Source organism: Vanellus vanellus (assembly GCF_965231255.1).
Source record: "Vanellus vanellus genome assembly, chromosome: 4".
In the NCBI taxonomy this organism is placed as follows: domain Eukaryota; kingdom Metazoa; phylum Chordata; class Aves; order Charadriiformes; family Charadriidae; genus Vanellus; species Vanellus vanellus.
This window is the reverse complement of record NC_138909.1, coordinates 42,703,384-42,726,822: the sequence shown is the minus strand read 5'-3', so window position 1 is coordinate 42,726,822 and position 23,439 is coordinate 42,703,384. Positions and strand designations below refer to the sequence as shown.

Below are 23,439 nucleotides of genomic sequence, written 5' to 3'. Positions count from 1 at the left end.
CATCCTGTCCTTCAGAAAATACTTGTGAGAACTGAGCAAACAAAATCAGTTTTGGTACCATTTTGTGCTGCTAGGCAGAATACAAGGCTAGCTAACATGTATGTTGCAAACATTGAGTAATTGATTTGATCTGTGGATGAGAGATGTTTTGGAGAGGATGGGGTGGGCAGGATTCAAAGCATAATTTCAAAAGTTCTGTCAGAAGTTGCTCCCCCCAGTAACAAACACTTTTGTTTGTTATTAAGAATCAGTAGTTCTTTCTTTGATGCCAACATGGAAAAATACTTTATTTTGGTGCTGGTGCAAAGTCATTAAACCACCTTGGGTGCTTTAGTTGCATAAGCTTGTTCAAAAGCGATCTCACCATTGGTACCCACAGGAATTAAATTACAGTGCTAAATGCAGCATGGAGTGAAACTCCTGCCACATGATCGTCCTGTATCCTGGAGTGCTACTTTCTCTTTGTGATAACCGTGTTCCTGGTTATGTTTCCAATTAGGCATATAATTCCCATTGAGAATCTGAATTATTCTCTGCCAACCTCTTTAAAAGTCAATAACCTTCTGTACATAATGTTCTGTTTCTTCTTGACTTGTTTTCAGCATGACTAAAATACAAGCTGGCAGCTCAGGCTACAGTCAGGTCGTTCCTGTGTTCTTTTACTATCGATGATATTAGATGATGATGCAGTTTATAGTCACAGACCGTGAAGTGTGTCTTTTACGTCCACTTTTCCTCTAGCTTCATAAACTCTTGTTTTAATTTTAGCAATGTGCAAAACGGTTCTGACAGGTCAGGAGAGAAAGTCATGTTCTTGTCTGTCTGGATGTTTCCCTTCTGGAAATGCCCTCCCTGACATTTTGAGCATTAAGTTTAAGCTACCGAACAATTGTGATTGTATGATTTAATACATCAGAAGTGATTGGCTTGACTCCTTTTGCTTTTGTATTTTTTGCTTTTGTAAGTATAAACTCCTACATTTTTCTAAGCTTTTCCATTCAGTGTTTTTTTCATTACTGAATGACAAGGGAGTTGGATTGGAACAGGGAGAGTTTCTCTTTAACATGAAGATGGTTTAATTGAATCTTGTTCCTTTCGATTGCTTTTGTGTATATAACACTATTTAAAGTAACTGATTGTTCTTTGAGAGCAAGCTGTTTAGACAACTTCGTTTACTTCATGCCAAACTCATATTAAGGAAGGAAGAAGAAATCAGAGAGGAGAAGCATGATTCCCCATCACTGAAAAGAAGGATATATTCCTTTACAATAATCCTGAATTTATGCGTCCTTACTATATTTATGTGTCCTGATTCTAGAAGCAAAGAAAAGCTAGGGTCTTCTCTTATCTTCTGTAATAAAGGTGGCTTTTTTATTAAGAGGAGCTATTTTGAGCTGTCTTGTTGGGTAGCAAGTTTCTCTAAGGCAGTTGAGATTAATTCCTAGCCCAAAGGAGCCTGTGAGTCTTTTATCTGTGTACACGTATAGGATCATGTTTTAGTTTGTTACGTTGTTATTTTGGGAAATATTATGGTGGTTCAAAAAATGCCAATTGTATTAATTTTATTTTGTCCATAATAATATTTTGTAGATGCTATTCGGTACCAAATGATGTATGAAGTAAGTGATTTACAAATTTGCAGCCAAAATTGACACAAATAAGACTTAAGAATGAGAGTGCTTTTGTCGAGTGACCATATACACTATCTGCTGCTTGTATCACTTAAGCAAATTTTAATTTGCATTCAGAAAACCTGTGATAATTTATTTAAAAGTTTTATTATACAGCAGCAGTTCTTTAGCCTTGTTCTTTAGCTGGCAGCATTAATTCTTGTTTTGTTTTGAGGTTTGATTCTTTGAAATTGAAGAAGCTATGAGCTGAGACAAACTTCTCACAGCTGAGGCTTTTGACTGTGATACTATCACTTACACTGTTCTCTGGGACTTCAAACCACAACTTTGCCCTTAATGGAGGCATTAATTGGTCTGCTTTTCTTGGCCACTGGCTTTTTTGAACCTTGTAGGTGCTTAGTATATTTGAAGTTGCTTATAAAATATAAATAGCAGATGTCAAGTTCAATAGTTGTTGACTGAAAATATGCACGTACAATTATGTAAGGCTCATTTACTTGGGAGGAAATTCTTGGATGTAATTTATAAAGTCGTTATCTAATGGAGGAGATCTAGTTGCCATAGATTTTGCTGAAAAAGCTCTTCAAGCAAGTATGCGATTTGAATCATGATATGGGAAAAACAGAGACAAAATATACCACAGCAAAGTTAGAGTTACATTCAAAAGCAGCAGAAGAAAACCAGAATGTAGCAACAACAGATAACTTACCTTCCTTTCATTCTACCTTTACAGTCTCTGGAGAAGTTAAAAGTATTTTGGACTGCAGTCGACCTAAGATAACCATATTGCTACTTCTGCAGATTGAATAGGTTGACTTGAAAAGGTGTTTTGGTATGTGCACTTAACAAGCAGAAATAGATGGTCTATATTTGGATGATTTACATTTACTTACGTGCTGAAGGTTTCAAAAGTTAGAAAATCCCTGTTCTTTCTTACCCTGTTCTCTTGCCCACACACACACGTAAAAAATTGCCCTTCTATGTTAAAGTATATAAGGTAATCTGAATTATTATTAATGAAGCACAAGCTGTGAAGTATACTGATGACATTCAGCGCTCTATCCTGTAGTTCCAGCTGATTCAATAGTGTAAGTCAGTCAGGAGGAGGTTTAAATAAAAACCGTCTGACTCTTAACCAACAAAAATTCACATCAACTTTTGTTGGGAAGAGGAAACAGCTGAAAGGAACGATGAGGTTTTGAGCGAGAGGCCTGTTCTTGATAAACATATATTTATAGTTTAGGAATTATGTTAAACATGCCCCTTAATTTGTTAGCCCTCAGGGGATTTTGCAAGTCATGTATTTTTTCCTAGTCCTTGTGGGAGCGAAGACAGTTAATGAATGTTTTTTTCCACTGCTGTGCCTTTTGTTATTCTTTGGGTGAGCTGATTATTGATCTTCAGTTGACTGATACGGGAATGCAGGCTAAATATATTTAAACTTAGTAATATGTATGAGTTTCTAGAGCATGAGTACAGGTACTATTTGAACTTTTTACTTACATTAAGTATCGGATTATGTAATATTTCATCTTCTAATTAAAAAAATAATTTCTCACTTATTTGCTGTTTTATATGCTTGAAAGTACACTTGTCTGAAAAGTAGTTGCAGAAACTTTCAATTTTTACCCCTCAACTACCTAAAATAAAAATACTCTTAATTATTTTGACAAGCATATTTTATTAAATCACGTGGGGTTTGCATATATTCTTTCACAGATTGTTGAAGATGGGTACCATCAAAACTAGCTTGTGCTCTGGAGGTAGATACGTTTCTCAATAGCTAAAAAAATGGTTACATGCCAGAAAACTTACTGAAAACTTGGCTAGAGCATTTGGATCTATTTTATCAAGTTGTAGCAATGCAAGCTGAGGAGCGTTAGTCCTCTAAAGCCTATCAGGTAGTTTATTTAGATTTCTAAGTACTTGCCAAGACTTTAGGAGTTTAATTGGGCTGTGACTCACTGCAGGTTTCATTCCATAGTAATAGACATGGGGAGGGGAGCAGAACCTGAATAAAGCAGAATAAAATAGAGCTGGGATGGTGCCTTTATTGCAGCTAAAAATTCAATGTGTATTGTGCGTTCAAATGAACAAAATACAACGCCCAGTGTTTATATCTTTAGGAAGTGTGGAATCGTGACAGCCTTGATATTGTGCATGAATAGGTTTAATTTTAAAGATTTCCAGCTAATAATTTCCTGATGTGGATTTACAGGTTCTACCATGTATAAAGGAATCCAGATGCCTAAAAAAAGATTTGAATTTATATTCTATAGACAGGTTCCCTAAAAGTTAGATGCTCACGTTCAGCTTGGATTCATCTAAGACATTTGTTGAACTGACTGGGAGGGGGAAATAACTTCTGCTGTAAAGCAACTGAAAGAGAAATGTTGGTGTTTCAGTATGAATTATCAAGATATCTTTAAAAGATTGTTGGCTGGATGGGGATCTAGAATGTGAAGCAAATGCAATTGCCGTTCTTGTAAATAACTCAACTATTCATATCAAAGCTCACAATGATGTTTCTCCAGCAGGTCATGTCATCTTTGTGTTGGATAGAGGAGGCCTGTTTGGTCTTAAGAAATTAATGTATGATCAGAAAAAAAGCTTTAAATAAAATAGGAATATTTCACAATATACTATGCAATTTATATCAAGACTAAGCATAAGGGATTTGACTGAAAAGCTGTAAGACTTAATCAGTTTTCTCTAGATTTGAAAGCTTTTAATCATGCAGTTCTTTGTTGTGTTTTGACAGCATACAACTAGTTCAGAGAGCTGTCTTTTTACTAACGCTTTCTCCAAATGCAGAGAGATAATAATCACACAGTGTAGAACTGAAATTTACTTTCCTTATAGGTTTTTGTTTAGAAAAACAACCAAAAAAACCCAACTTTAGAAGTAGGTTGTTTGAGGGGAATTACAATGACTTTCAATTATTTATTTTCCAAACTGATACTGTAATGCTGTCCATTTATTTGCTGATGTGCTGGAAGAGCCAGGCACTACTACAGTATATTTTGTCAATTTATGTTTTTGTTATGTGGTTTCTAAACCTGAAGTGGAGTTGGTGTAGAGTTTTGTTGCAGTAATTAAGGATTGCATTAAGTCGAAGATCATGTTTGAAACGAATTCAATTTTACATTTTCAAATGTTGGAAGTTCTTTATTACTCTTTTTGTGTGCGTTGTAACACAAATAATTATTTTTGGAAGGGGTGAAGGAAAAGCTCTCCTTTTGTGAGAGACTTTTCCCAGGAGTGTCAGTACACAAGGTCCTAAAGAATTGTCTGAGGCTTTACAGAGCAGAAGGTAACAATTGCTCCATTGATTCTCAAAAGGCATAGAAGTCTGTAGGCAGGACCCCCATTACGATCTGCCTGTAAAAGGACTGTGCCTTTTTACTGGGGTGTTTGTTAAAGATTACCAATCTTGATAATACTGAATTTCAAAAACTAACTCTTTAAACTAGAAGAATAGGAGAAAGTGGTAACAATAGCTCAGTGACTATGGTCTCATATTGTGCTCGCTTTTGTAACCCATACATCAAAAGAAAATTTCCCCCAGAAGGGGTGGGTTTGGGTGCACTGCTGCTGAATTGTATATTATGTTTCAGCTTCAGGTTACAAAAACAATCATGTTTTGAACTACAGTGAGCAGTAGGATGCAAAATCTACCTCCTGGAAGGCTTCTGAATTTCTGTTGAGTCCTATCCTAAAGATGTTATAATTAGAAACAATGCTTTCCATTTTTCCTGTGCTGAGAAATTGCTTGTCATTTGCTTAATTAGCTGCCAAGACTTCGAGATTTGAAATTGGAAAAAGAGAAGCACTGACAAACATAACTCTCCAGTTCTATAGTACCAGTAGATAAAAGAATACCAAACTTGGATGTTTTTTTTCCCATTTCCTTAGAATATCATATTTTTTTTTAATGCAGCTGATTCCACTCATCAAACAATATTGATCATCTGTTGCTATTTTTTTTTGTTCTCATAAAATCAGAATATGAATCCCCCACTTCCGCCACCACCTCTCTTGTCTGCGGCAATCATTGCATCAGCCTCTTCTGGACCTCAGTCTGCAGGTGTAATACAAAGGCCTACATCAGGATCAACTGACCAAATGGCACATTTACGACCACAAACTCGTCCAAGTGTGTAAGTAAAACTGAAAATTTTTGCCAGTCAGAAAAATGGAATGAGATCAGTAACATCACATGTACATCATGCCAGCTGGCTGTGTTCTGCTAGAATTCCCAGAAAGCCAACCGTACAACTCAGAAGAAAAGCAACAAAACATACATAAAGTTGATATCCCCAAACAGCCTTTATACGGAGGGTTATTTATGTCTTAGGTAAATATGATCAGCTGTTGCTGTGTATAGAAAAGACTCCCTTCGAAAATATAAAGTATTTATACAGAAGATGAACGAATCCTTCAGTTAGCGGTGAAGACTGTATAACTCGCAAGTGGCAAACTCTGGAGTGAATCTGTTCAATATTTTCTGTTATATATGGAATGAAAAGGCTAGTCTCATATGGAATAACTTATGACAAAACAGAGAAAGTGCTGTATTTCATTTAGACTGTTATATTAGCATGTCATTGTCAGACTGCTTGTGTAAGTTGCGATTGAAATTTGACTGAAGATTCTACAGTTCAGTTAATTAGTGGGTGGCAATTTGGAATAAAGGCAGAAAGCTGCTAGTTAGCATTATGTCTTCACACTTGTAATACAAGCAAATGTGCGTCATCCTTCTGGGTGAAAATATTTTGTATATTAACACGTGCTGCTGACAACATCTTTCTTCTTGGAAACTTCTTTGTGTGCAGCTTGGAGAATAAGAATGATAAAAGAAAAAAATAAAATTCAGGAGTGGCTGAACCATCTAATAGGACACATTTGAATAGTGCAAGGATGGCTTTTGTTCTGTGTCTTTATTTTTATCTTCCCACCAGGTTTCCTCCCACTCCAAAAGAGTGCCCTTCTTGTATAGCAGGTGCATCTGGATTTGGGCTGTTTCTTTGGTGTCAAGCATTTTAACACTGCTTCTTACGGATTATTGTGCTTAGCGCAGTTAATCAAGTTCCCATCTCATTTATTCCCGTCCTCCATCTTCTAAAGGTGGTTCTATATGAGGATACTAATGAAATTTGGAATGTTTTAACTAAAGGGGAAGGTAATGAACACCTATTAAAGCACATCAGTTGCTTTCACGTAGAGCTTCAGTATGTGGCTTTGTAGATCACCCCTAAATCATGTACCAGCCTTTTGTTGCCAATGTGTCATATGGTGCCTTTAAAGCATATTTTGGACTTGCTTTAGCAGGTACCTATATACCATTAAAGCATTTTTGCAGATAATGCAGTTTCCTGGATGGACAGCAAGGAACAAAAATATAATGAAAAAGGAGAAGCATACAGTTAATACTATCATTACTGTGCACAAGAGACAATTTTGAGAAGAGAATGTTGTGTAAATCTGCTTTTTTACCCTTGGAGTAACAAGGAGAGTGGGAAAGACTAGCATTGCAAGTAAATGTGGATCCTTTTCAAAAAGGGGGATATTCTACCCATCTATCCTAATTGGCTACCTCTTGTGAAAAGCATATTCTTTTTAAGAAAATGTGATTTATTAGAATGCTATTTCCCATAGGTCTGGATCCATAATTATATAAACATTTTTATATAAAAAGTTTAAACAGTTTTCTTATGTTCAAACTGTGGCAGAAAATAGAACACTGTGGTGGTTAAAACAGTATCATTTTTTATGTGATAATAGGAATTGTGCAATCTTACTTGAAGACTTCCCTAGGAATATTCCAGCATGCAACTGCTTGTTGCAGGAGCTTGTTTTGGTTTTACTTTTTTTAAAGAATGTCTTTTTAAAAAGAAAAAAAGGCAAAATGTTTCTGAACTCTCACTATGATTTGAGATGCGCTGTATTATGCATTAATGTTGCTTAGAATGAAAAAAAGGAAATAACATTTACAAATTAATAACTGCTAGCTACCTTACCTGTAGACTTCAAGTTCTAGTAGTGTATCTATTTTTTGTCACTGCGGTTGCACAGGGTGATTGCAATTTTGCAATTTGAACAGTAGTTCTCATACCTTCACTTCCGACTAACAGAACTTCTCTGTGTTCCCCACTCCTCCCAAAAAAAAAAAAGAGTTGGCATGTCACAAAGTGTAAGACATACTAGAAACAGGTGTAGGGAGAGATAAGTGGGATATGCTGGGATCTATAGCTGATAAACACCTATTTAATTAAGCTCACTAACTTAATAAAGAAAATGGACAATCTTATTAGAAGTATTGTATATTACATTAAAGTACAGTTCAGAGGATGTTCTTAATGGTCATTGTTTCCCTTAATATGTCTGTTTTAATATTTTAGCAGTATGATGGATCGACTAATACATAACCCTTTCTGCCATGCCTTCTCATCTCTGAATTCTTTCTGCCAGAAAACACAAGTGATGTTTTCAAGTGCTTCAGGTTTACCAATTGCATCTACTATCCTGTCTTTTAGGTATATTGCTATATATCCTTACACTCCTCGAAAAGATGATGAACTGGAACTGCGGAAGGGAGAAATGTTCTTAGTGTTTGAACGCTGTCAAGATGGCTGGTTCAAGGGAACTTCCATGCATACAAGCAAGATTGGTGTTTTTCCTGGAAATTATGTGGCTCCAGTTACAAGGTTCTAAATAGTTTATATACAAGTTAACTTAATACAAGTTTCTAAATAGTTTATATAATTTCAAGTCCAACATGATTCTCTTCTTATATTTAATGCTAAAATTGGATAATAGAAGAGCTGCAGACTTTAGCAACTAGCTCATTTTTCAGTTGTGTTTTGCTTTTAATTTTGGCAGGACAGTGACAAGTGCATCACAAACAAAAGTTCCCATGTCTACTGCTGGCCAAACGGGACGAGTGGTAACTATGGTCAGCCCTTCCACTGCTAGTGGAACATCTCAGAAGCTCCAGGGGAATGGTGTGACAGTGAGCTCCAGCACAGTACCCACAGCTGTGGTTTCTGCAGCGCATATCCAGACCAGTCCACAAACCAAGGTCCTTATGCACGTGACAGGACAAATGACAGTCAACCAGGCTCGCAATGCAGTTAGAACAGGTAAAAAAAAAAAAAAAAAAAAAAAGCTGCCTTTTATGTGTGGGTCTGTCTGTGCAAGTGGCTGGAGTCAGATTATGTGTAAATATGTGTTGGGATTTTTTAAGGCATTTTTATCTAGTTTTTGAGAGTTGAATGCTTTCTGAAATGACAGTATATCTCTCTGAATTGTTGAATCTTTTATTATTCTCCTCTAAGCAATTGTGTGTACATACATACTCCTACTGTTGGGAATTTATAAGCAAGTACTTTAGGTGGAAGTTTTTATTCTAGCAGTGTCTGGGATGGGGTCATTCTTTGAGTTTCCCCACTCATATGCAATTCATATAGTAGTAAAAGTGATAAGAACATCTGAGTCATAGCTTTTTTTTTTATTGTTAACTGCATAACAGCTACAGACTGCTCTAATTTAGCATTCACTTTTAAATTCTCTCCTAACATCTTTGAAGACCTTCAGCATTCATTTCTTCTTTATTTTCAGGGCTCTGGCTCAGGGTTGGTCCTTATTTATTCCAGTTTGTTCTCTAAACTTGACTGCAGCTTCTTTCATCTTTGATTCTGAAACACTAAGACTATACTGGCTTCAAGATCCATAGCATCTATGTCATAAACATCTGTATTTCTGACAGGTATAACTTTACTGTCTGGGGCAGGCCACATCATAGTGAAATGTGCCTTCTTGTTATTTAAACCCAGATCTTAAAAGATTGATAGTGGTGTTTTCAAGAGTTTTTGTTTACCAAATCTGTGCACTCCTCTGTGGATTTGCCAGGCTAGGAGAATACCACACAACTGGAGCCTAATCTGTTCCAGTTGCTCCTAGGGCCTCAAAAGCAAAGAAAAAAAAATACTCCATTTCAAACTATCCCAGTGGTTCCCTCTTTCAGCCTTGCATTTGCGGCCTAAGATCTCTTGGCTGAGAAAGTCATGACAAAAGTTTTTTTCATCACGAGATTCTTATTGGCAGAGCAGAAGAGAAAGCAAAAGATGCAAATGGTATTATCTCTTATTCCCTTAAGGATAATTCTTTCTTATGGTTTCAACATCCATGAATTAGCCCACTTCCTCCGCAGTCATGCGTCTCCTAAAACACCGTGTGCATGTACAGATGTCAGCACCATGTTTGCTTTTGGAGGTAGGATATGCACATATGTCTTTAGATGTTTCATTTCCTTAATTGGCCCCATCTTCCTCCTGTCTGATCTTAGGCTGGAACAGATGCGGTAGTCCTCTGTAACAACTTTATTCTTTGCCTTTAAATAAAAATAACCAGGTGCTATTGGCAACTGGTAAGAGAAACTAAGCAAAGCATCTGTACTTTCCTGCCTCTCAGGCATAGGAGGTTTCTACTCTAAATCCTTCTTTTGAGCTGCCTAGAAGCTTGCAAGTGACAGCACAAAGGAGGATGCTCCTGTGGGCTCCAGAGGCCTTTCTGTCCCTGCATCTCTGCACTACTGTCAAGATGAATAAGCTCTACAGTTCCATTCAGCTGGAAGACATGACAACGTACTTTCCACCAACTTTTCAGGTCCAAAATGGAAAAATCAAAGGGGCTGCACGCTCTTCACAGGGAACTTAACATCGAATTGCGGTGTAAAGGTGTACTTGTTCAGTCTCAAATGCAGATCTGTCCCTTATAAGAGCACGAGAACTGAAGCAATAATGGCTGCTTCATGTTCAAGTGTTAGTTCAAGTTGTAGTCAGCACCTGAAATCCGATCATCTTGAGCTTTCCTTAGCACCCTTTCTGAATGTTACTCTCTTGATGAGGCTTCACAGATCAATGCTCCATTTCGCAGGACTGTTCTTCAGTTTCAGTTTAGCTCAGGACTTCGAGGACCCTTCTTCAAATGATCTTAGTGAGACATTGCTTGACAACACCCTCGCTGAGGGGGTATGTATTCTTTGATTAAAAGGAACTGGGAAGAAAATGTATGTTCTGCCTATTTCATTCAAGGATGAACTGTATGAAAATAGGGTGACTTGAAGCATTTTTTCCTACAGTTTCCATTAGGGGTAAGAAACAAAACCAGGACCATGCTTGTACTCCATTGGCTGCATGTAATTATAGACATATCTTGAAGATAGCAGATACTAATAAGAAAACTGACTTTGTCTCACGAACAAACGGCAGCATTACTAATTGTTTCTTACAAAACCAAACTTGCTGCGCTCTCCTGATTCCTTCTGGAAATGTTCATGGTACTCAGAGTTAGGGAGGGTCTGCTACAGGGGAAGAGGTTACATATTAAAAGATAGATACAGCATTTAGTGGTGCTTTCTTCTTAATAAAGAATTTGTTTCTTATCATAGAGATTGTAATTGAGTATAATAACATAGGATTGTTATATCAAATTTGTGAACTTTGTCAGTCTTCTCTACTATACTGTTGATGCAATCTAACCAAATTACCAGATGAGTTTGTAGAGGCAGAATAAAGAGAGCAAGTGCTGGAGGCTTGATTCCAGGATATCACTTATAAGAAGCCCAAAACTCTAATTAGTATCTGAAAAATCAGAGTGAATTGATACATTTGAGATGTAAGTGCACCAAGCTAGAGGGTTGACCTAGAGTATTTGAAGGAAAGAGGCTGTGCAGCAGTGGGATGCTGCATTTTGCCTTATATTATTCGGGTAAGATGTCTGCACTTCATACCACGCAGTAGTGCGGAGATACCCAAGCTGTTGAAATGATCCAAAAGCGTGTAGGGTTGGCCATAGAACTGTAATAGCAATGTTGCTTCTTGGAAAGGATAAATTAGTTCATGCAGAGCACTGTGCTTTGCAGCTAGGCTGCAGCTCAGGTTAGTATATTCAACCCTGTGCTATTCTTCAACTTCCAGTGTAGATGTTCCTTTTATTTCACAGGGGTATGAATAAATCCACTTCTATATTTAAACATCCCAAGAGACAATAGCTTACGTTTTCAGAGAAACCACTCATAGCAGTAATTGCCACTGTACTTATTGTTTGAAAGACCCACTAAATCTGTTGTGGATTTTGTGAATAGTTTAGAGAAAACAATCCAATTATATTTTTAGCAGCTTCTATAAGGGGTGTTTCTTCCTACTTTGTTTTATGTGCCCTGACAACTACACAGCATATGAAAAGGAACAAACAAGTTCCAGGCAGGATTTAGCTAGCTCTTGCAAACTAAAATGTAATCTTCACTTTGCATCTCTGTCTGTACGTGAAGCATTTTACTTAGCAGCTTGCATTTCTCCACAATAGTTGCAGTGCTGTTATTCTTCTGTGGCATACTGGTGCAAGTAGGGTAGCATATGCTACTTCTTTATTCTGGTGAGTTAAATTTGATGCTGTGTAAGATATCGTTATAGTAATATAAATGGAAGTTACGAAGGTTGGATGGAAGCTTCTTATGACTGATTAGCTATAATACAGTGACTGTACCTCACTTTGTGTTTCTTGTGAAAAGATGAACTCTCTCACTTTTTATTCTTTTGTTCTAGTTGCTGCACACAGTCAAGAAAGACCTACGGCAGCAGTCACACCCATACAAGCACAGAGTCCAACATGCCTTATTCCTGCAGCTGTGATCATTCCCCACCACTCTGCCTCCCAGCAGCTCCAGCCCCAGCTTCCAAATACTGCTGCTTACGTCACGGCTGTGAATGTGAACCGCTCAACCATCCCACTGGCATGTGCAGCAGCTTCTTTGAATTCTCCCAACATTGCTGCTTCATCTTTGGAGGGAGATACTAGTGGGAGAACTGTAAACACTCACCCTGGAGCTCCTGCGTCTCCAGAGAGCGCTTTAGCAGCTGGTGGAAATGCTGCTGTCAGTAAAGCAGACAAGGATGGCAAGGTGCGTAGAGAATAAAATCACTCCCTTGAATTCTTCCATTTTCATCATGCAAGCTTTTAAGAGATCCAGAGATCCTTTTTTTTTTTTTTTTTTCTTACATCTGCTGAATAGCAGCATTGTAAGGTTTTTAAGACTGAGCCCGAAACTCAGGCACCCATTTTGTGACTACAGCTATGGGCAAGTTTATTCTTGGCCGTACAAGAATAATTTAGGATGGTTAAAATACAGAGCAGACCTTGGAGAAGGGTTAAAATAGGGTAGCAGGTTCATACCCTAAGCAGGAAAAACAAAAGGTGAATGGGTAAAGTTCAGAAGAACTTTTAGATTGACTGTTGGAATTTTAAGTATTTTGCTTTTCTTTACCTGCAGTCAGTTTCCTGAATACTTTAGAAAGTTGTATGGTTAGCAAATGTTATCGATAAGTAACTGTAAACTAATAACCCTGTAATGCAAAAAAAAACAACCAACGAACAAACAAAAAACCCCCACCAAACAAAAAAAACCCAGATCCATTAACTTGTGGGAACAAAAAAAGTTCAGTCTAATAAAATAAACCTAATATTTGGTGAAAATCAGTATTCTTTTAGGTTGCCTTCCTTACTAAGTAGACACACTGAGAGATTATTAAAAACGCATTACCAGCAATGTTTATGGGACAAAGGAAAAAAAGCATGTAACTCTATCTTTTCTAAATGTAGATCAGTAGAGTCTGTAGTTATTCTGTTTTCTTTCCATTTGAAGTATTTTCCTCTGTGTCTAAGTTCATTCTCACTGTCCAACAAACCATGTGATTATGTTATATTGTAGGCAGAAACATTCCTCCAACTTTCTAACTGGTTTTGTTTTACAGTTGTGGTGTAGTTAAAATTTTTTTTCTCCTTTTGACAACTTTATATTTCAAATTTTTTAGACTTTACCTTACTATGTTTCACCCACACACTTCTTAATGAAGTTTATGAAGGTTTTAATCATAGGCTGTACACTAATCTCACCCACTTTTTAATTCTTTTGGTGATTAGTGTTGAATGGAGGTACCTAGAACTTTGTTTTAAAATTACTTTAGCCATAGCCACTGGAATCAGACTGAGGTGCCTGTAGGCAGGGCTTTTAGAAAACCTATAGTTTAAGGTTAAAGATGCTAAAATATTTGGACTATGTTAATTTCTTTGAGTTTCTCTTTTTCTTTCCCATTTGCTAGACAGCAGTTTTTTGCTGAAATATCTTTAAGTCATTGGAGGCTTGGAAGGACAGAGGATTTTTCATTCACAGTTCACCAATTCCATTTGCATCCCAAGCTATAATAAAAATCTCACATTGCTCATGCGTTTCTCTTTCTGTGGTTAAATAGCTAATTTTTGTCTCCAGGGCTTACAATCTGGCACCTCTCATAAGCACTAAATTCACTTAGTCAAAGAGTGGGTAAGAAGATCACTGCCACACCCCTTAAAAAAAAGACAAGAAACACAAAAGCTACTTAAATAATTCTCTTCAGGGTAAGTAATAGTTTTCAGGGACTCCTGTCTGGACAAGTAAAAGAATGTTTACAATTCTCCCCTCTAGCAGAGCAGCAAAACACAATACATTGCCCTTGTGGCAAATTTCTGTTAAATCATGAATGTCTTCCCTTACTGAGGGAGGATAAATAAAACACACTTATCTAAACAGCAGCCTCCAGGGCAGGCTTTTCTCCCTGCTTGGTTTAAAATGACTCTTTATGCCTTCCTAGAAACTTCCATGTTAACGACATTTTCTACTTCTTAGATTCCCCGTTGTGGGAATCTTAATTCCTCACTGCTTTTGCTAGCCAACCTTTTGGGCCAGTGCCATTGACTTTTAAGGTAAGCCTTAACTAAGTGAAAGGACTTAGTTAGTCTATGGTCTAAATGACATACTGTTTTTCTCTTTAGAATTTTAATAATTATCTTTCTCTTTTATAATTTTCGTAATTATGTTTTGTAATTTGTTCAATCTCCGATATCTTCTCACAGTTTACTGAGTCCTCTCTGACCATAATGGCATCTATCAGAAGGCAGTGTTGAGCTCTTCATGGGAGACTTTTGTTCTAAAATGAGGCACTGCTTTTCGTTTACAGAAAGAAAAGAAAGGTTTGCTGAAACTGCTTTCTGGAGCATCCACTAAGCGCAAGCCCCGATTGTCACCTCCAGCATCACCAACACTGGAGGCTGAGCAAGCAGCTGCAGAGTTAGCCTTGCAAGGTGCAGTTGGGCCAGAGCTTCCATCAGCAGGTGGTCACAGCAAAGTTGGATTGTGTACCACTGACAGCGAGGTCTCTGCGCTGGCACAGGAGACGCTACATCGGAAAACAAGTTCCCTGGATTCCTCTATTCCGATAGCACCTCCACCACGGCAGCCTTGCTCATCCCTGGGTCCAGTCCTGAATGAATCCAGACCTCTTGTCTGTGAAAGGTAAATTATCCTACGTAGCTAGACTCAGGCAAACCAAGAAAAAATCCACTCTCTGACACTTGCAGTTTATATTAGAACTGCTTCAAAATGCTGAGATTTTACAGAAAAATGAAACTTACTTTTTTAACAGTGCTTTATAAGCTTATCAACCAACACTCATGTTTATGTTTGTTTACCTTTTGTGGTACTTTGAGGTTTTGGAGTGGATAGACACTCAAATACAGCGATTGCAGGTCTGGTATGAGAACTGAGGTAGATAAAATAGGCCTCCTATTTTGCAAAACATGAATACATTATAATATTGCATTTATGAATATCAGGGTAGTCCTTTAAGGTTATTAGCAGTGCCTAACTACTAACCTAAATATATGGTGAAAGAGATTATTTATGAGTAGACTTAATAAGTGATTTCTTGAGCAAAGATGCTTTTATTACCAGAATGCCCTGTTACTAGGCACTCCACACAGCAAGCTCTAGGGAAGCTTCTGTGTCCTGGCGAGCGAGTCTGAAAAACACATAGTTGTCTGGACTCTGAAACTGCCAGGCACTGTTCTGTCACTTTACTTTTGTGTCCACCTATTTTGAAATTTCCAAGTCCTCAGTAGATTGCACAGACTGTGAAGGAAGCGGCAGTTTTCTAACTACTGTCTCTTTTTATTATTCTTGGTAGTAGACAAGCAATATGAAGAGCGTCATAGGATTTCTTTTGCAGTAGCTACAGGACTGTGTGGTGTACAGAAAAAAAACAACAGTGGAGTTTCAATGTTAACAGCTATGGGACTGAACTGATTCATGCTGACTATTGTAGACTTTGTTCTGATACTATTAACTCACGGTGTGTGGGCATACTGTTGTATTTCCAGAGGCCCGTTGATCTTAAGCTACATCCATGTATTAAGAGCCAGAGAGCGTGTAAGTGTCTAGTTTGTGTTTTATTTGACTTCTGTCATACCCTTAGTATTTTTTAAAAGGTTATTACTCTTTCTATGCGGTTTCCTTGCAGGAAATTTCTACTTCATACTGAATTTCTGAAGTAGATTTACACTTACAGATGGAAAATAAATACTGAAAGACTTTTCTTTAAGAATAACATAATTTATTTTCACATTATCATAAGTCTGTTTGGCATAATAATATGTTTTTATGCTTTGAATGTGAAAATAATATCAAATTCATTCTGGCATGACCAGTGGATATTTGTGTAGAGCTATTTGCATCTTCACAAAAAGCAGTTTTCACTTCTGTGATGGAGATTTTTTTTTTCTCAGAATGACTTACAGAAAATGATGCTGTATATTTTTATTGATCTAGTAATATATCTCTGTATCCTTACTGTTATTTAAATTTAAATAATTGCTACCAGAGAAGTGCTACCACGAGATCATTCTCCCTAGTAGTCATGTTGAATTGTTAAATTTTGGTCAGTGTATTTAAATAGAATTTCATCTGGGTTCTCTTTGTCCTTTTCAGGGCAGGGTTAATTCTTTTCCTGCTGATGTGCTCTTGTCATGTTTCCATTTCTTTAAGCTGAATTGCTTAAAATGTGTTGCTTAATAATACTTACTTCTTACATTGTACACAGTATCTTCAAAGTAATTTACAGCATCAGTTAATCTTTATTAGTCTGTAAGAAGGGGTGGGTAAGAAACATACTAATGATGCAAGAGTATCTTCAGTGAAAATTTGGAGTTGAGGAGGAAAATATTCATGAGGATAAGCTCAACAAAAAGCCAAAGAACAGAGAAATTGCTAAAATTATTGTGCTCTTACATATCACATTTCTAATCATGGGCTACCATCTGTTTGGAAAAAGAAAAAATACTCTTTCTGTTCTGACTCTGGCTTTGCAGTATAATTATTAGTTTTCAAGTTTTATTTTCAAAGGTGCCTAGAGGATTTAGGAGTCAGGTTCTGCTGACTATTCTGCGTGAATTAGGAGCCAAAGTAGCTGGCTCAACTCTGGAAAGCACTTGAAAATGTTCCTGGTTTGGATACGGAGTTTTCCCCAAAGTCCTTGCTTCCTTTAAGACGCAATAGCAAATTCTTATTCTAATCCCACTGTTTCTCTATTCACCAAAATTGCAAGTTGTCGTAGAGTACCTCTTTCCTGCATGTTCTACAGAAAATTGAAAGTGAAAATAGTGAACTTGTTTCCAATCATGCAGAATATATGGATGGGCATTTGATTTGTTTGATAGCAAATGAGCTCTTTGTGGCATGACTTTGCAGATGTATACTTAATACCAGTGGCCATTTCTCTAAAGGACAGGAAGATGATGACACTCCATTCCATCTTACTATTGCAGGTCTTGCCTGTAGCAAACCAGTAATTTACTTCCATTCCTATATTCACTCTCCTCCAGTGAACTAGGTGGCTTGCTCGCTGTGGTCCATTGTCCTTCATATGTTCCTTGTACAGAAGGAACAGAGAAGTTAGAAATTTCAGCCAAGCCTTGCTTCCAGTTTGAAGCAATTCCCAGAGGGAGCCACGTTATGCCATGAATACACAGTAATTTTGTTATCTGAGGGGTTTAGTTTTTTCCATGACAAAAAGTAAAAGAGTATTTCAAGCTCTTTTCATGACCTTTCTCTTCTAGAGGGAAACATTGATTAAATAGCCTTAAGCTTTACAGTAAATATACAGCACTGTAATAATAAACTTGCCAGCATACCACAATGGTGTTAAAGACCTGAAGTTGAACCTAAATCCACATCACTGCATATCCTAAACTATAATATGAATCCTTCATCCAGTTTCAGTGAAGGACAGCAGTAATTTTGTTCTGTGATTAAAATGACCCTAAGTCATTTTATCCACCACAAGATGACTGGTGTAACATCTGCTTCCAGTGAGCAGGCCAGTGGCTTTAGAGGGCAGCAGGTTTTATCACATCTGGCAGCGTTTAGTGCTGGTAATTAAATGCTGAGCATCACTCTGCCCTAGATGGGCGTTGATTATGTGTTGGAGTCAAGGGACCTACTCAGCAGACAGGAGAGCTGTACAAAAGCAGGACATAGGTGAGATGAAAAGTAAAAATTCAAAGTGTAAGAAAAAGACACTAAAGCAAGAAGTTGAATAGTAAGTATAAATTTAAACTTGTGTAATCGTAGGAATTCCAACTTTCTGTGTTTTCCTCAGCTAAAATTTTCTGCATGTGAGAAAGTATTTTTATCCACCTGATGATCAGGAAAACCACTGATAATTGTCCAAAAATCAACTACGTATAGCTGGGAAGAAAATCAGTATTTTGTTTCTACTGAAACAGAAGTGAAACATATATATGAAATATATAATCTTTTTAATGTTATTGAAAAGTGTGAGAAATGGCAATATTAACACTGAAAAGTAGAATGGAGAAAAGTGAAGACAGACCAACACCCCCTCACCTCCTCCCTCCAAAAAAATAAAATTCATAAATACCAAGAGCAAGAGCACTGTGGGATACAGCCAGGCACATTGGGAATATCAGGGAAAAAACTGATGGCAAATATAGTGGCTGCTTCTGGGAAGCTAAAGTACTTTTACTTTTTATAATATTAATAACGTAATTTTACAGCATTAATATTTTATTACTAGCTGATGAAAATAATTAGGATAATATTTAAAAAAATTAATGAAAAATGCTGTAAGACAGTAAAAGAAAATAAAAAGAAAATATATGCTGTGTATTAAGTGTATGTAGAATATTATAGATTAGACGACCACAAAAGATCCATAAATTTGACCTTCAGACTTTGGAAAAAGAAAATAAAAAGAAAATATATGCTGTGTATTAGGTGTATGTAGAATATTATAGATTAGACGACCACAAAAGATCCATAAATTTGACCTTCAGACTTTGGAAAAAGAAAATAAAAAGAAAATATATGCTGTGTATTAGGTGTATGTAGAATATTATAGATTAGGCGACCACAAAAGATCCATAAATTTGACCTTCAGACTTTGGAAACACTTTCAAATACTGAATAGGGAGATAAACAAGGAAGTGTTTTGGAAGATTCAAATCTGTGGGAATGAACATGTTTTTCCAAACCATAGGTCACAATTAGTAAATGTGATTATTTTTCTCCAGGGACCTGGCAATGAACTTTTCAGCTGAATCATAAGCTTTTTACTCTGCATGACATTGGTAGTTTTGGCAGTATGTTGTAGATTATGAAATAGGTATTGGAAAAATAGGTTTTGTTCTATAGCTGATTGAAGGTGATCTGAATAGACAGCTGTGTGAATGCGTGATGAGTCTGGATCTGATCACCTCTATTTGGGCAAATAGCATTTGTAAAATGAGGCATAAAATCTTATGGCTTGTCGTAACAAAAGAAGTGATTTAAAGGTGCAAAACCTGATGGGTTTCTTCTCATTAACAGCATTTTACCACCAGGACTGCTGTGCTTTGTTTTAGACATTTGATTACAAGATGGATATCAAAGTAGTGGGGAAGCTAAAAGTTAACAGGAAGTACTAAATTACTGCAGGGTTGAGGGAGTTCAAAACTGTACGGAAAGCTCAAGAGAACAGTATTTTTGCGTAAGCTGGTGATCCTCTAGAGAGGACAAAGAGAAGATGGGTTTTTGCACAGCTGTTGCTTTTAACGCTCAGGAGGCAGCAACAGAAGCTAGGGAAAGTACAGAGTAGTCTATCAGTTCAGGAGAACACAAAGGTTACTGTCGGACAGCATCAGAAACTGAAACCAAGCATATTTCAAGTCGTGTTTACAGGGCAGCATTTGACAGAACACAAGGTAAGGAAGGTAGGTATTCTTTCTTGAAACCCGTTTTCTAAGGGGCTTTCTTTTGGGTAAAACTAGCGCTATGTGTGTGTTATGTAGTGTGCTGGTTAATTTTCAGCCTGAAAACAAACTGTTTATTACAATAGTAGAAGTTCTTCACAGCTTTATTGCAGTCCTTATTTTTTACTATCTTGTCCTGCCTGAGTATAGGCTATTGTTTTATCTCAAGTAGTTTATAGTCTTACTTAAACATGTAGTCTATTAAAAATGTTTGCTTCTTATGTCCAAGCCAGCATTCAAACCCAAGTTGCCCACAGCAGAAGTTAGTGCAGGCATCTGCCATGGTGCCTAGGTTGGCTGAGGAGCATTCTGAAGCTGTACACTAAAAAATCTTGTAGTTGGCTTGGTAACTTCTATGAAGCATGAATCTAATAATTCCAGTGCTCTGAAATCTGGGGATTGTCATAACTGAAACAAAGTCATAGTTTATAAGTCACTAATAAATAACATTTGACAACTGATTAAGTCCTAATATGATTTGCTATACATAGATTTCCCAAGAGACTTTAATTATTTACGCAGTGCTGCTACTCTTTCTGAATGCTTTTGACTATAGGGACAGAGTTCATTTTTGGTTTATATGTTCTTAAGTAAAATGTACTACTATAATATAGTATCTTTCTCCATTTCGGTGTTACAGAATTAACTTGGATTGAGCTACAGTTGGTATTCCATCCTTTACTAGAAGTATTCTCTTATTTTTTTTCATCACATTGTTAATTTATTTTAATCTATTAAAATAATAAATTATCTTAAGATAATTATTATCTTAATCTATTAAGTAATATATAATCTTCATGAGTGCAGAGTGTCCCGATTTTAACTGGAAATTAGATTTTGTCCGACAGATCTGCTAGCGTTGCATTTAAGGCTTTTAACGTTGGAAGCTTTTGAATTCTACAGTCAGCCATGGATTCTACTTGATTTCAACATGCAGAAACAACATGCTTGTGCAACTAGAAACTGAGTTACAATATCTATCAGAACACTTGATCAAGAAATTGACACAATTGTGCACAGAGCTGTAATGCATTTTAAGTTGATGTGAACTCAAACCATGGTAAAAGACATTGAGTAGTGTTTTGCATGTTTAAAAGTAAAGATAGAAGGTTGTAGCCTCTTTTTGATGCACTCATATTTGAAAAGTGATTTTGCTGTGGTAAACTGAAAAAATAAACTTTTTTTTGGTATCAGGTGCTTAAGAAAATTGTTGAATTGAACACTTAAAAAAATGTTTATTATAGTTAATATAGTAGTACAAAAATTATGGAATTGTGTCCAAATAAGATGACATGCATTTTATCCTGAAAAGTTTCTAAGTTAAATGAAATAATTTAAAACAACAGTGCAAATTAATAGATTTTTGTTAGTTGCTTCTTTTTGTTCTGTGCCTTTCCTTAAGAGCCTTCCCTGGGATAATAGCGTATTAAACGTACAGTTGTAAAATTATGTTCAGTTACTGCTGTGAACGTTTTGATTGTTGTTGAGTCACACTGACTGGAAGAGTCTGCAAATTTATATCCAGAAATATGTTTACAATTTTCTCCTATTATTTAACCATTATATGTATTTTTACAGGAATCTTGGTGAAAGAAACTTTTCGTAAGTTTTAATGTGCGCAGGAATACTTTCAAAAGCACTGGTTTAAAAAAAACCCCAAACCTAAACGATGGTGTGTTTGTTTTTTGTTTTTTTTTTTTTTTCTAATTACACAGGTACAGGGTTGTGGTATCCTATCCTCCTCAGAGCGAAGCAGAACTTGAACTTAAGGAAGGTGATATTGTTTTCGTACACAAAAAACGTGAGGATGGCTGGTTCAAAGGCACTCTGCAACGAAATGGAAAAACTGGCCTTTTCCCTGGCAGCTTTGTAGAGAACATTTGAGAAGATTCATTCCAAGAGCTTCAAATCATACTGTATTGTAAAATAGCACAAATATTTTACCAGAAAAAGCACAGTCATGAAATATTTTCAAATGACTGTAATGTAAACAAAAATCTACATATTTTTACAGTGTCTATAGCACAATTACACCAGCGGACAAAGAAGATGAAGGCATCTGCTGGTTTTATCACTTTGGATTCTTAAGTGTGATGTGTGCCTTGTACTGTCTGATTTATTATATAGAGGAACTTTTTTTTCCCCCCAAGTATGTTACATAAATGAACAATTGTTTACAAGGCTGTAACTAATTTATTCTTGTTTTTTAAACTTGAATTTTGTGTAATGGCTAAAATTCTTGTGACTATGACTTTAACAAATTATTAATTTATGAAAGAATAACTAAGGGGAAGCTGGATTCTCTCCTTATGAGCAAGCAATTATATCTGATAAAGAGCCTCCCGTTTATCCTCTGGACATTTTTCCCCTGCTGTGTCTGACAGTGGAGTAAGTCTCTGTTTTATGAATTAATGTTGAGTGGTGGTGATGTGGCGTCAAATAGAATTTGCCAAGTGGGGAAAAAAAAAATAAATGTGTATTTTGTTCTTTGGACAGAGAAAAAAAAAAAAGTCAGTGGTGTTCTTGAGTCTAGTTCTACTTCTTCATAAATCACCCGAGTAGAGTAATGTTTCCAGGGGGCAAAGATGTATATGAACAACTGAATAAAATTCAACCATCTCAAGGTTAGGATCATCTCAAGGTTAGGAAGGAAGAAATTTAGGAGTGTCAATAAGAAATTCCCTATACCTTCTGTTTATGTAATAACTTGGCTATTTCAACAAAGCTTAGCTTTGCATATTGGGCCAGTTCTTTGAGCATTTAGCGCTCAGGTTCCAACAAAATTGGAAGGAATGTTAAAGCCCAACACTTAGAATTATTATATCTTGAAAACATCTGTTTGATAAGACTGAATATAAAAATAAAATTATAAGTTGTACTTAATGTCTAAAATTGCCTAGGAAGTGTAATTTGCTATGTTTTCTTCTCAAACTGATCTGCATGGCCAAGAGATGTTTTAAAATGTCTGAGCAATAGTGGTGGTAAGTGATGCACTTGTGTTAAAGTAAAAGGCTGTATGAAACACTGTGAAAACTTTACTAACTTCTTAACCATTGCTACTTTGGTATGTTCTGACCTTTTCTTTGTCTTGCATGTGTTACTCAATTCTTGCAGTAATATAACTGTGCATGGTTGGCATTTTCCATTCCAATTTCCTGTTGATGGGTTATTTTGCTCTGAAAGTTTCCCAAAAGCCACTTGACCAAAACTAGTGAGCAACTCGCCTTCAACCAGAGGAGGTGCCAGTGTTTGAATCATCAATAAAGTATTTTAATGTCCTTGCAGCTGACGAATGTAAAGAAGGCAGCGTGCAAGAAAAGTGTTGTTAGTCTTTCAGGGTTTTGTTAGAGATTTGACACTGGTGAACATACACGCTACTCAGCTGAACTTGTTTTTTTATTATTATTTTATTGTTTGATTATAGCAGTTGAATGGTGATTTTTTGCAAGACACTGAGCAGAGTCACCTCCACTTTAATCTGATGTAATTTGGCTGGTACTCAGCACTTTAAAAAGGGAAGCCAGTAGTGTGATTCAGTGTCACACAGTACACAGAAAGAGTGATGAAAAAATACACAGTGATGTGTTAACTCCTTATAACTTTAAATTTTTTTGAGGTAGACATTGAG

General features: G+C 36.5%; 1 protein-coding gene across 1 annotated transcript in view; it reads left to right on the top strand.

Moving 5' to 3' along the window:
* SH3RF1 (SH3 domain containing ring finger 1) overlaps positions 1 to 21,852 on the top strand; it is a gene marked incomplete at its 5' end in the record, with an annotated part of 87,887 nt that extends 66,035 nt beyond the window's left edge. Inside the window, 6 exons of the mRNA XM_082482958.1 lie at positions 5,637 to 5,791; positions 8,168 to 8,338; positions 8,514 to 8,773; positions 12,239 to 12,594; positions 14,687 to 15,021; positions 21,527 to 21,852. Of these exons, the coding sequence (XP_082339084.1) occupies positions 5,637 to 5,791; positions 8,168 to 8,338; positions 8,514 to 8,773; positions 12,239 to 12,594; positions 14,687 to 15,021; positions 21,527 to 21,695 (1,446 nt within the window). The 3' untranslated portion in view covers positions 21,696 to 21,852. The remainder of the gene's footprint in view (positions 1 to 5,636; positions 5,792 to 8,167; positions 8,339 to 8,513; positions 8,774 to 12,238; positions 12,595 to 14,686; positions 15,022 to 21,526) is intronic.
* Between the last annotated feature and the right edge of the window lie 1,587 nt (positions 21,853 to 23,439).